The sequence below is a fragment of the Xenopus tropicalis genome, chromosome 2, assembly GCF_000004195.4.
Source record: "Xenopus tropicalis strain Nigerian chromosome 2, UCB_Xtro_10.0, whole genome shotgun sequence".
Classification (NCBI taxonomy): Eukaryota; Metazoa; Chordata; class Amphibia; order Anura; family Pipidae; genus Xenopus; species Xenopus tropicalis.
This window is the reverse complement of record NC_030678.2, coordinates 16,401,336-16,415,743: the sequence shown is the minus strand read 5'-3', so window position 1 is coordinate 16,415,743 and position 14,408 is coordinate 16,401,336. Positions and strand designations below refer to the sequence as shown.

Below are 14,408 nucleotides of genomic sequence, written 5' to 3'. Positions count from 1 at the left end.
CTTCGCTACAGTATGATTTAATTCCACAATCAAGGAAATAAATAAAATAATTAATCACTTGGACTTTATTAATCTAAAGCATGTCCATACCAAAAACAAAAGAGTGGAATACAGAATATAATAAGAGGGCAAAACTGTACTGTGACTGGGTTGGTTCTCAGAAGCAGCTGCCCTATGTAGAGGGCCGTATTTACCGTATAGATCCTCGAGGGCTTGTGCCTAGGGCAGCAGCTTCAAGAGGGTGGCCCTGGGGTGCCTACATGGTAAAAATAAATGTTGCAGATAGGCCAGATACATACCTACTATATTTAGTGGCTGAGTACTTGTAAGGTTGTGGAGTGACATAGAACATGTGCATGGTAAGAAGTAAAGTAATGCACATTCTTATTACATCACTTCCTACCATGCATTTGCACTATGTCACTTCCTGTGCTTGGGGCTTGGGGGTGGGCACAGGGCCGTGATGCCTATCTTTACTTTTTAACCCAGAAAGTATTAACAAAAGCTGAAAAAATTCCAAGCAAAGAGGGGGCTTATTTCCAAAATGTATTGCTCTTTTGAAGAGGTAAAGCTTCTGCCTCTGCTCAGTATAAATTTGTTCTCAGGGAAGATTTATTAACATTCTAATTTTCGTGTTTTTTTTTTTTTTTATACCAAAACTAAACTCATTTCCACAAAAACCATGAATGCTAGTCATCTATTTAAAGATCAAATTGATCAAAAGATTAAATTGAAAATACATGAACGATAAGAGACATGAGGGCTGATTCACTAAAGTGCGTTAAAATGTGCGCTATTTATAGCGTTTTATCGCGTCTAAATTTTCGCGACAACGCACGATTCACTATAAACACACTTGCTAATTTACGCGCGATATTGCATGCGGCGTTTAACTTGCAAAGACTATTTTCGTTCGGTACATGCGCTAATCAATGCCCGCGTATTGTCGCGCAAATAAATAGTCGCCGCATATAAATTGTCGCCACATATAAATGGTAGCATATAAATACTAGCATATAAATGGTAGCATATAATTAGTAGCTGCTTATAAATAGTAACTGCTAGTGATGAGCGAATCTGTTCTGTTTATCTTTAGCGAAAAATTCGCAAAACGGCAAAAATGTTGTGCGGCCAACAAAATTGTTGCCTGCAACTATTATTTTTTGACACCTGCGACAATTTTTGGACGTGTGGCGAATTTTTTTCATGCGTTTTGCCATTGGCACTCTGGGGCCAACACAGACTTAAATAAATAGCACTGCAAAGTCCATATTGTGTTGCCAAAAGCTCATTTACTGCACTTTTCTATAATTACCGCCTGCCCCAAGTAGGGGTTAATTTTCGCATAGACTAATGCGATATTTAGTGCGTCTAAGTGTTTGTGAATCTTGCGTTAGTGTTATTTCGGCGCGCGAAAAATAAAGCATGCGATATGCGACTTAACGCACGCGGTAATACTGTAGTGAATTGCGAGCTAATTTACGTGTCTATTTTAACGCAAAAAAGTGCGATAAAAAATAACGCACTTTAGTGAATCAACCCTATGGAATAAATGTGATCGTGACTTTTTTGTATGAAAGCATCAATATTTTTTTTTACTAGAAAATAACCACTTTTTTTCTGCAAAAAAATCTGATTTTGGTGCAAAAAATACAAATCATGAAAAAAATTATTTATTTGTCATTCATATTTTTTTTCCTCCATTTTCAGACCGTAGAAATAATACAAAAAGTGATTTAGGGAAAGGTGACAAAACTTCCTCACTCTCTGATGTATGACAAAGGCTGGAACCCGCTGTGGCAGCAAGTATCTATAGATACATACATAAAAGCTTCAATGCACAAAACCTTTTAGATGTTGCTCCAAGGTCATTTACAGGCTTCTCACCTGAATTGCCATTTGAACAATTTCCTTGAAGAGAAACATGGCGGTTTCTGTGTAATCTCTCCCCAGGAGAAACCAAATGCTACACACAAAATTGAAAAACCCTCAGATAATAATAGATGAGAGAATCTGGAGTATAAAGGTGCAAGGGAAACTTGCTAGTTTAGCAAACAAAATGTTGGCCTACTTGATGTTGGTGATATCGGTGTTGGAGTTGTTTAAACAGACATAATTGTATCTTCCTCAGGCCTGATGAAGGGGCCTGGGTGCTCTGGAACCTTACAATTTTTACTTACTCGGTTAGCCAATAAAAGGTTTGACCTAACCTTACATTTTCTGCATTTTTTCATTGGCTAACACATTAAAGAATAAGTAAACCTTTTTTTTCTATCAGTAAAATTACTCTAAACAGCCTCCAAATCTACCTTTGTCCCAGCATTCTGTCTGATTCCTCAGTTAGAAGTTGATTGTTTCCTTTGCTTCCTTGTGCAGAGTGAAGCCCCGCCCCACTTCCTGTTCAGTTCTCTCATAAAAAAAAACCAAAAAAAAAACCTGCTCATGCACAGACTGGCTCCTGCTGCCTCCAGGCATGCGCAGAAGGCTCTCCACTTCGACTACAGTAGTCGAAGTGATGAGGGAACTGAACAGGAAGTGGGGGCGGGGCTTCACTCTGCACAAGGAAGCAAAGGAAACAATCAACTTCTAACTGAGGAACCAGGTCAGAGAGAATGCTGGGACAAAGGTAGGTAATTCTGGAGGCTGTTTAGAGTCATTTTACTGATAGGAAAAAAAGGTTTACTTTATAAATGAGCCCCAGCTTTGCCAAATGAGTGGAAAGAAGGAAAGAGAGGAAAAGACTCTCTGACACCAGTGTGGAACTGGGCCCCCCAGAGAACCTCAAGAGCCCCCTATATACCCATGTAAGCCCACTAGAATAGGTCTACCATGGTCTAGAGCAGGGGTCCCCAACCTTTCTTACTCGTGAGCCACAGTCAAATGTAAAAAGACTCAGAGAGCAACACAAGCATCATAAAAGTTCATGGAGGTGCCAAATAAGGGCTAAGATTGGCTATTAGGGGCCTCTATGCACACTATCAGCTTACAGGGGCTTTATTTGGTAGTAAATCCACAGGATTCCATGCTCGCACATGCTCTACTCCATTCACCACCTCTCCCAATAGATTAAGGCCTCAGAGGTGGTGCATACCAGCCCACCTGATGATGCTAGGGTCAGGCTGGCTGTTGTGCTGCCTGTGTTTGCCATGGTTACACGCGCAGTGACATATATTGGAGAGCAGAAGTGCCTGCTGTATGCACAGAACACACATGCTGTATTGGGGGACAAAGCAGGAGTTGGAAAGAGCCCACCAGGGTTTCTCCAGAGTCCCGATGGGCCAATCTAACCCTGGCTGAGACTAGTGGAGAGGACATTGTTTTCAATTCTAGCATTTTGACACTTAATAAAGATAATATAGATATTCTTACTATTACATTTAATAGGATGGAAAGGCATATTTAGACAATGCATAGAAATGTAATAAAATATTATGCTAAAAAAATAGAAAGAACAAAACCAGAACTGTGCTAAATGAAAACAACAGCACCTGCTTGCCCTTAAGATACAGCTTGAAATGTCAGCGCTTTTGATTTTAGGTCAAATCATCCAAGCAAGTAGAATATGCAATTTAAACCATGGTCCGCTACATAAAAGGGTTTGTGCTGCTTAATAGCAATTCCCAGTAATGGGCAGATAAGACAATATAGTTCTGATAGATGCAATAACAAGGTTACAGAAAGGTTGATTAAAAATGTAAGATATTCACATACTGGAAAAAGCATCAACATGAACATAAAAAACCCAAGAACATATTGCATGTATAGCGGATTTAACACTATTTCATTCTCTAGTTTTACATCTCAGTTTCACCTCCCCAGGCGCTCCAGGCTAATTGTCATCAACATGCATCGATAAAATTAGTCCTTTTATTTCGCTCACACAAGCGCACACCTCACAAAGCAAGAAAAACGAGTAATTATCTTCCTGAGCACCCTAATGCTGCTCCCTCATTTTGAGAAATAAAATACCAATCAAGAGAATGAAATAACATAAGCCTAAATAGTGATATCTTACGAAGCGAAACACAATAATAAAATTAATAATCTACTAAGCGATTCAGAATGAACTTGAACCTAAAATACAGTACTGTACTTTAAAAAGAAAAGTTCTATAGAAAAGTTCCAACAAATGGGTAAGGGTCCAGAATAGAGAGAAGAATGGAGAGAAGAATGGAAATAAGAATGGAGGGAAGAACTGAAAGAAGAATGGAGATTAATAATCTGCTAACCGATTCAGGATGAACTTGGACCTAAAATACAGTACTGTACTTTAAAAAGAAAAGTTCTATAGAAAAGTTCCAACAAATGGGTAAGGGTCCAGAATAGAGAGAAGAATGGAGATTAATAATCTACTAAGCAATTCAGGATAAACTTGAACCAAAAATACAGTACTATACTTAAAAAAGAGTTCTATAGAAAAGTTCCAACAAATGAAGAAGAGCGGAAATAAGAGAAGAATGGAAATAAGAATGGAGAGAAGAATTGAAAGAAGAATGGAGAGAAGAATGAAAATAAGAATGAGGAGAAGAATGGAGAGAAGAATGGAAAGAAGAATGGAGAAAAGAATGGAAAGACGAATTAAAATAAGAATGGAAAGAAGAATGGAGAGAAGAATGGAGAGAAGAATGGAAAGAAGAATGGAGAGAAGAATGGAAAGAAGAAGGGAGAGAAGAATTGAAAGAAGAATGGAGAGTAGAATGGAAATGTCATGTCCAAAAAATTTACAAAACATGGCTACCACACAACTTTTTTGACACACGCTACGTTTTCCTTCTCCTCCTGTAACCCACTCGGCCCCCTCCCTCAGGAATTTGCTTTGGCTGTTGGCTTGTGGGCATGCTCAGTTGTTCTAAGCTCAGATTACTAAACATGCCCCCCAGTCTAGCAGCCAATGAAGAGATGGCATTGCTGGTTCCTATAGAAACTCAGCTCAAACAAAGCAGTTGTGCCTGTGTGAGCCTGCATTCTTGATGAAATGTATGCTGAATAAGGGCATGTGTGTGTGTGTATGTGTATGCTGTTTGCGGATTTAAATGTATCTGATTATGTATCAGAGGGAAAATGGCCACCGGGTGAAAGCTGCTATTTGCTTAAGGAAAATGTGATGGTGCTAGTAGGGGATATATGCAGTACAAATGATGCCATTTGGGTGGTGGAGACGTGCCCAACTGATATACATTGTAGGCAAATGTAGGCTTTACATGTCCTTTAATAATGAATACTATTCACTGCGCGCTAATGGAGGGACTGGATTCAATGTCTACGGTCGCTCAACTTTCAGCTACTGCTGTCCATGGGCAAGTTAACTAATCCTCGGGCATCAACTTTTGATTGTAAGCAATTCTATAAGTCAGGGGCTCCTTCTCACAGGTAAATCCTGGTACAGGTATCGGACCCCTTATCCGGAAACCCATTATCCTGAAAGCTCCAAATTACGGAAAGCCTGTCTCCCATAGACTCCATTTTAATCAAGTAATTCAGATTTTTAAAATTGATTTCCTTTTTCTCTGTAAAAATAAAACTGTACCTTGTATTTGATCCCAACTAAGATATAAATAATCCTTATTGGGTGCAAAACAATCCTATTGGATTTAATTAATGTTTAATTGGTTTTTCAGCAGACTTAAGGTATGAAGATCCAAATTACGGAAAGACCCCTTATCCGGAATACCCTTGGTCCCGAGCATTCTGGATAATGGGTCCTATACCTGTACTACTGAAAAAAATGATTAAACATAATATTGTTTCTTTTTAGCAGATCTTGAAACAAAGAAAAACACAATCAAGATATGAACAGAACTGAAAATCTTACCTCTTTTATGAGGCTCATGAATCGGGGTCCAAACCTCCATGGTTTGTGTCTATGGCACTGCAAAGAGCTAACAGTCATTTGGGTCGCTCGTTGGGTTGCAACTGCGACCATATAGACAGCGTCATACATCAAGGCTGCATCTGTCTGAATCAAACACATACACAGACTGCATTTTATTATAATACTCAGAGACAGTTGTTACTGCTATGTTATACTAAGTAAGCTTTATCAGAAAGGTCTATGTAAATACAGCCATAAACACTGACAGAAAAGCTGCTCTGAGTCCTCTATCAAAAGAAACACATGATTTCTTGTCTTATTTTGTGTAAACATGTTCTCAGGTATCTGACTTTCTCTCCTTTAGGGCTCCTTCAGGTTTGGGGCACCTGAACCCTAGAACCCTGATTTTACATCCCGTAATTCTACGTTTTCCTGAACTGACACCATGTTTTCCCTGTCCATACAGGCAAGCTGGATTTTTTTTCCACAAATTTAAGTTTTCCTGGAATTCATGCAGTTTTGATGCCGCCCCCTGGGAAATTTAAAATTGGGGGTCTACTGAAATGACAAACACTCCTAACCATATGCATTAGATTGTAAGAAGCTACTTTAGAGTCCAATATTATATTTGACACACAACAACACACAACAACCCCTATGTATTATGCAGCTCCATATTAATAACATGTGTATTTAATCTAAACATTAATCTGATGTACAATAAGAGATACTGCATCATCTAAAATGACAAAGGATATTAGAATGCTTAGATTTATGTGACCTGTATAAAGTTACTATATCAATACGGCAACTATATAAAGCTAATAACATAAAATGCCTGTAAAATATAACCTTATAAGGGGTGCTTAATGGACACTGATAGGACTCTACATAAGGCTGCAATGCCATCCACAAGACCCGATATCATGGAGATGGGACAAAGGTTCCAAGTGGAATGAGGAGCACTTAAAGCAATATGGTTGCTGCGTATTCCTAAAGAGAAGAGCAGGCAGCAATATGGCTTCTGTTGCACCATACTCACTACAATGTAAGTGTATGCCAGGATAGTGGCTTTTCTAGATGGTACTGCATATAATTCAAAGTTAATATGATTAGTGATGAGCGAATTTTTTCGGCAGGCATGGAGTTGCAGCGAATTTCCGAATTTCAGCAACGGCGAACCAAGCATGTTCTTCTGTGGAAATTCGCTGCAGAAAAATGAATCGTGCAAAAAAAATTTTTGTTGTGCATCAAATTGGCCGCGGTCGCAGCAAAAAAAGGCGCGGGCGGCAAAAAAATAGACGCGGACGACAAAAAACCACGAGCAACAAAAAAATTGTGTGACAAATGCATTTCACGAATTTTCTTGCCGTTTCGCTTCACCATAAAGTTTGCGAAACGGCAAGAAAATTCGCGTTAAATGGGACAGATTCACTCATCACTAATTATGATTTGTTTTTAGTGGTGGCACATGAGTTCCATGAATCATTAAAGCTTCTTAACAATACGAAATAATGAATCCCAGTCTTCGATAGTCAGAGTCACAATGGAACAAAGATAGTGTGTTGTTTGCTTTTGTCTGTATGAGGCAGTCTCCTCAACCTTATTTATTTGTTTATATGATTATGGATAAAGATCTTCCTATATTTCTGGAGGAGCCTTTTATCTCCCATATAATATGCAAGAAGCAACAATATCCCATAAATTATATCCTATGGGGTCATACACGGGGCAATAAAAGCTGCTGCACAGTCTTTCCAAAGTCAGTCGGCATCTTATTGGCCTGAGTATGGGACTCACGGATGGACCTGGCCAACCAATATCTGGTCACAAAACTATCGGGCAGGTTTGGTTTTGTGAGAGTGTTATGACTTGTCAAAGTGCAAAATATGAGCTGGAATTTGAACCCAGAACATTGACATTTGTGCGATTATGTATTTATTTTATTTTTAGCCGATACATTATCAGCCCGTTACTTTTGACTGATCCCCAATAAACATTTGCAGAGTACTTAAGTACCATCTTTATATTCTGAGGAATAGTCAAACCATCTTGTGAGTTTTTAAGATAGAGGATTAAAGGATTAAGAGCTCAGTTCTTAGCTATAGATTAATGAACAGCATACAGATTGCAAACATTTACGTGTGGAAACTGGAGAGGAAAATGCAGGAGAAATATATGCGGCAAACGTGGAATAAATTCCTATTGGGCTCATTTATTGGTTACATTTCAATATGCTGCAGAAATATATTTTGCTGTGTATTATCAAAAGGGCCCAGTGAAACAGATTGTAACCCAAGCTCAGCGCTAGTGATGACTCTGCTCCGTTTTGTTTCTCCGAAAAATTTGCGAATCTTTCAAAAGATTCGCAAAACGTCGAAAAAGTTCACAAAATTCTAATAATATAACCGAAGCTCAGCACTAGTGAACCTGTCCTGTTTTGTTTCACCGAAATATTTGCGGAACTTTGAAAAGATTTGTGAATCTTTGAACGCCGAAAAATTTGCGAAACACTAAAAATGATGCGCACAACAATTTTTTTTGACAAGGGCAACAATTGTTTGACGCGAGCCACAATTGTTTTTCTGCTGCAAATTTTGTCGCCTGTTTTGTTAAAAAAATCTGCCAGTAGCGAAAAGCGGAAATTTGCAGCTAATCCATGCCTGGCGAATTATTTCGCCCATCACTACTAAACAAATCCATGTCTGGCATCCAAAAATTGGGCGTCGTGGGCGTCAAAAGAATAGTCGCACTTCCAAAAATTGTCACAAGAATAGTCGCGGGCATCAAAAGAATAGTCGCGTGTCCAAAAATTGGCACAAGAATAGTCGCGGGCATCAAAAGAATAGTCACGCGTCCAAAAATTGTCACAAAAATAGTCACAGGCGTCAAAAGAATAGTCACGCGTCCAAAAATTGTCACAAGAATAGTCGCGGGCGTCAAAAGAATAGTCACGGGTTTCAAAAGAATAGTTGCGTGTCCAAAAATTGTCACAAGAATAGTCGCGTGTCCAAAAATTGTCACAAGAACAGTCACGGGCGTAAAAATTGTCACAAGAATAGTCGAGGGCGTCAAAAGAATAGTCACGCATCCAAAAATTGTCACAAGAATAGTCGCGGGCGTCAAAAGAATAGTCACGGGTTTCAAAAGAATAGTTGCGCGTCCAAAAATTGTCACAAGGATAGTTGCGCGTCCAAAAATTGTCACAAGAATAGTCGCGGGCGTCAAAAGAATAGTCGTGCGTCCAAAAATTGTCACAAGAATAGTCGCGGGCATCAAAAGAATAGTCACGGGTTTCAAAAGAATAGTTGCGCGTCCAAAAATTGTCACAAGGATAGTCGCGCGTCCAAACATGGTCACAAGAATAGTCCCGGGCGTCAAAAGAATAGTCGTGCGTCCAAAAATTGTCACAAGAATAGTCGTGTGTTTAAAAATTGTCGGGCGTCAAAAAAATTGTCACGGACGCCAATTTTTTTTTTGCCGTGCAACAATTTCGCTGTTTTGCGAATCTTTTGAAAGGTTCATGAAGATTCGCTCATCACTACTCAGCATCACTCTTTCATGATGACCGCTTGAAGGCCTACGATTGCTCTAGAACAGTGCTGTCCAACTTCTGCGGTGCCGAGGGCTGGAATTTCTCTCGCATACATGGTGGAGGGCCGCTAATGGAAGCCAGTTTTGGCCACTCCCCTATTTTAAACCACGTCCACTTCAAACCACACCCATTTTATCACAATGGTCGCTGCAGGTATATCAACCATCATTCATATGTTAAAGAATTATATTATGTCATATTTAGACATACCCTTAAATCCATATGCCTCTTCCCCTGTGGATAGCACAGCAACCCCCAGCATATAATTACACACCTTAGGGACCATTTAATGTCTATTTCCAACTGCTAACAAACTCCCAGAACAAACCCCTGCCAGGTTCACCTCCCACAGGCAGCATAGGGTAGGCAGAGTATGGCACACACAGGCAGCACTCTGCCTACCCTATGCTGCATGTGTGTCCCATACTCTGCCTGCCCTATGCTGCCTGTGTGTGCCATACTCTGCCTGCCCTATGCTGCCTGTGTGTGCCATACTCTGCCTGCCCTATGCTGCCTGTGTGTGCCATACTCTGCCTACCCTATGCTGCCTGTGTGTGCCATACTCTCCCTGCCCTATGCTGCCTGTGGGTGCCATACCCTTCCTGCATATGCAAAAGGGCTCCAAATGCACCGGACACAGCGGCTTGCTTAAAACTCGATTTTTATTACTCCATTTAAAACCAATACGCCTGACGCGTTTCGTGTAAATATACACTTAATCATAGGCATAACAAACACAAGCAAGAAAACATTTAAATAGTGACATAACGATGATGAGCAGGACATCAGTACCGCCCATTTAACTCTTAAACAGTTGGAGAAAATTCGATACAATCAAGTTCAATGTAGCAAGCCACACAAAGTTACACAGTAAAATTGATCAATAATAAATATATAAGCACATGAGATAAAAGTCATAATACCCCACAGCGATGACCTTAGTAAAATCAAAGTGATTAAAGTAAGAAACAATTAATAAGATCATTAAATTTCAGGTTAATTATGTCAAACATAGCAACTGATATCAAAAACAGAATTCAAACCCTTCCTGCCCTATTCTGCCTATGTGCCATACTCTGCCTACCCTATGCTGCCTATACACAGGCAGCATAGGCAGGCAGTACAAACAATGCCTGAGGTGTGAACAGGGGAACAATGTGGGTGATTACAGCCAGAGCCTGAGGTGTGAACACTGCAGGGGGTGAATAATGCAGGGATAAAAAGGTGTGAACAACACAGGGGATTACATGATTAAACAATACAGGGGGATTACTGCCTGAATCTGAGGTGAGAACCATGCAGGGGGCCAGTTAATCTCAGTACTGATACCATTTAAAGCTAATACAAAGTTAAGGCATTAAAGCAGCCAGACAGGTGGGGGGCCACACAGAGGGGGGCCACGGGCCGCCAGTTGGACAACACTGCTCTAGAACAGTGATTTTACTCTTCAGCTGTTGAGAATCCAACAAAAAAAGGACAACAGACAAAGGTCACTTAGTAAATGAGCAACTCCTGCAGGAAATCAACATAGGGACATATCTATAGCCTGTAGCGACCCCCCGAATTCTACAGTTGGGGTAACAAACTAAGTCAGCATTTAGCACACAAGACATTTCCACTGATTAACCGAAGAGGACCAACATTTTTCATCTTAAATAACAAAAATATTTGATTAGAAAAATATTCCTATAAATAACGATGTATGTTATATATGAAGCTAATTGTGTGCAACTGGGAGAGGAAAGTCTACACAATAAACACAAAGCCCGGGCAGATAACACTATATTCAGCCTTAGTCGTGTCAACAAACTTGACCAAAATCCTGAAATAACTTCTGCGAGAGGGACAGCAGTTAATTAAAGACTTCAGGGGATTTATATCAGTTCTGTTATCTCAATCTCACTTTTGCTGGAGGATTTAAGGTAGAAAATGAAATATAATAAAAAAAAATCTCAATTCTTAACCATTTCCATTGCGAGTTAAAGTTAGGGCAACTCTTTCTCTCTCTTCCCCGATCTCTTTTCTCCTTTTCTTCCGGAGAAGGTAAATTTAAGGTCTGCGGTTTTCTTAACGGAGTTAAGGGGTTTTTTTTGGCAGACAAATGTAATTTGAATTTATCCACAACTCGTAATCAATACGGCGAGGTTATGGAAGTTGGAAATAAAGCGATTTTCTCAAACAAATAAATATTGTTGCAGATAATGGCAAATTGGAAATGGGATTAACTTGGAGATTTAGAGCCTTAGGTGACAAAAGCTGTACATGACTTATTCTCAAAGCTCAAAATAGTCACTCCTGCTAAATTTGTATTTATAGGATTTCATGCATTTTTATTACTTGAAAGAAAAAGTGAATCAGATAGGGCCGAAATGAAAGTTGGGCAAAAAATAGAGATTTGAAATGAGAAACATGTAAAACTACTTTATGGTGCTACCAGGGACCCAGGCTGGTTAAATGGCTTCTGACTAAATTGACCATAGTGTGTAATAGGGACCTTAGATTGTAAGCTCACTGGGGCAGGGGCTGATGGGAATGGGATAGGGACCTTAGATTGTAAGCTCCACTGGGGCAGGGGCTGATGGGAATGTGATAGGGACCTTAGATTGTAAGCTCACTGGGGCAGGGACTGATGGGAATGTGATAGGGGCCTTAGATTGTAAGCTCCACTGGGGCAGGGGCTGATGGGAATGTGATAGGGACCTTAGATTGTAAGCTCACTGGGGCAGGGACTGATGGGAATGTGATAGGGGCCTTAGATTGTAAGCTCCACTGGGGCAGGGACTGATGGGAATGTGATAGGGACCTTAGATTGTAAGCTCCACTGGGGCAGGGACTGATGGGAATGTGATAGGGACCTTAGATGGTAAGCTCACTGGGGCAGGGACTGATGGGAATGTGATAGGGGCCTTAGATTGTAAGCTCCACTGGGGCAGGGACTGATGGGAATTTGATAGGGGCCTTAGATTGTAAGCTCCACTGGGGCAGGGACTGATGGGAATGTGATAGGGGCCTTAGATTGTAAGCTCCACTGGGGCAGGGACTGATGGGAATGTGATAGGGACCTTGGATTATAAGCTCCACTGGGGCAGGGACTGATGGGAATGTGATAGGGACCTTAGATGGTAAGCTCACTGGGGCAGGGACTGATGGGAATGTGATAGGGACCTTAGATGGTAAGCTCACTGGGGCAGGGACTGATGGGAATGTGATAGGGACCTTAGATGGTAAGCTCACTGGGGCAGGGACTGATGGGAATGTGATAGGGACCTTAGATGGTAAGCTCACTGAGACAGGGACTGATGGGAATGTGATAGGGACCTTAGATGGTAAGCTCACTGAGACAGGGACTGATGGGAATGTGATAGGGACCTTAGATGGTAAGCTCACTGAGACAGGGACTGATGGGAATGTGATAGGGACCTTAGATGGTAAGCTCACTGAGACAGGGACTGATGGGAATGTGATAGGGACCTTAGATTGTGAGCTCACTGGGGCAGGGACTGATGGGAATGTGATAGGGACCTTAGATTGTGAGCTCACTGGGGCAGGGACTGATGGGAATGTGATAGGGACCTTAGATGGTAAGCTCACTGAGACAGGGACTGATGGGAATGTGATAGGGACCTTAGATTGTAAGCTCACTGAGACAGGGACTGATGGGAATGTGATAGGGACCTTAGATTGTGAGCTCACTGGGGCAGGGACTGATGGGAATGTGATAGGGACCTTAGATGGTGAGCTCACTGGGGCAGGGACTGATGGGAATGTGATAGGGACCTTAGATGGTAAGCTCACTGAGACAGGGACTGATGGGAATGTGATAGGGACCTTAGATGGTAAGCTCACTGAGACAGGGACTGATGGGAATGTGATAGGGACCTTAGATTGTGAGCTCACTGGGGCAGGGACTGATGGGAATGTGATAGGGACTTTAGATTGTAAGCTCATCTGAGGCAGGGACTGATGGGAATGATGTATAATGAATGTAAAGTGCTGTAGAAATGAGTCAACTAGTGATGAGCAAATCTGTCCCATTCACTTTGCCAAAAAATTAGCCAAATTATGGAAAAGTTTGTGAAACAGCGAAAAATGCATGAAACATGGGCGCCGTGCTACTTTTTTGAAGTCGCCCGCAGCTATTTTGATGGCTTTATTGGATGTGATTGGGCCTAATTTGATGTAACCACACCTTTTTTTTTACGCGACCGCGTCAAAATAGGCGCGTTGAATAGGGCGCGGGCGCGTCAAAATAGGCGCATCAAATTGGCTGTGATAAAATGGGCATGGATGAGGGCAACAAAAAAAAAAGGGCCCGGGCGACAAAATAAATCGTGCATCAATGCATTCACGGATTTTTTGCCGTTTTCTTGTCGTTTAGAGAATTTCACAGCGAAACAAGACAGCTCACTCATCCCTAGTCTTTTCTCACAAATGAATGCCATAAAGTTTTACCAGAGTTTTTTCATAATTTCAGTCACTATAGGGATTATAAAAAACATAAGCGCAATCACAATTTATTTAGCAAATCTGAAGAACTAAGATTCAAAAATTAACAATTCACCCTCCCCATATCCACTTTGCTTTGATTCCCCTTTTTTTTTGATGTTTTAGATTCAAGTCTTTCTTACAGATTAAATATTTACGTCATAACAATGTTTGACATTTAGAAAATGTTGTCATGTGTCACAGTGGCACAAATATTATAGTAAAAAAAAAAACCTATTAATGTGAAATAAAACCAATCAGATCTTTGTTTTTTTGCTAACTTGTAGGTGACCATTCAAATCTAATTGCTGATTGATTACTATGGGCTCCATTATCTCCATTGTTAATAAATATGCCCCTATTAGTGATGGGCAAAATTATTCTGCAGGCATTGATTTGCGGCAAATTTCAGCGTTTCACTATCTGCAGGTTGTTTCGTGAAATGGGCGCCAACATTTGGCCTCGTAAAAGTTCGCCTCGCAGCAAAAAATTGTCGCCCGTGTCCAAAAATTGTTG

General features: G+C 40.7%; 1 protein-coding gene across 4 annotated transcripts in view; it reads right to left on the bottom strand.

The window, feature by feature from the left end:
* grik1 (glutamate receptor, ionotropic, kainate 1) overlaps nt 1–14,408 on the bottom strand; it is a 273,219-nt gene that overhangs the window by 62,525 nt on the left and 196,286 nt on the right. For all 4 annotated transcript variants that reach the window (XM_002939147.4, XM_031896577.1, XM_004912164.3 and 1 more), the window contains exon 7: nt 5,813–5,956. In XM_002939147.4, the coding sequence (XP_002939193.1) occupies nt 5,813–5,956 (144 nt within the window). The remainder of the gene's footprint in view (nt 1–5,812; nt 5,957–14,408) is intronic.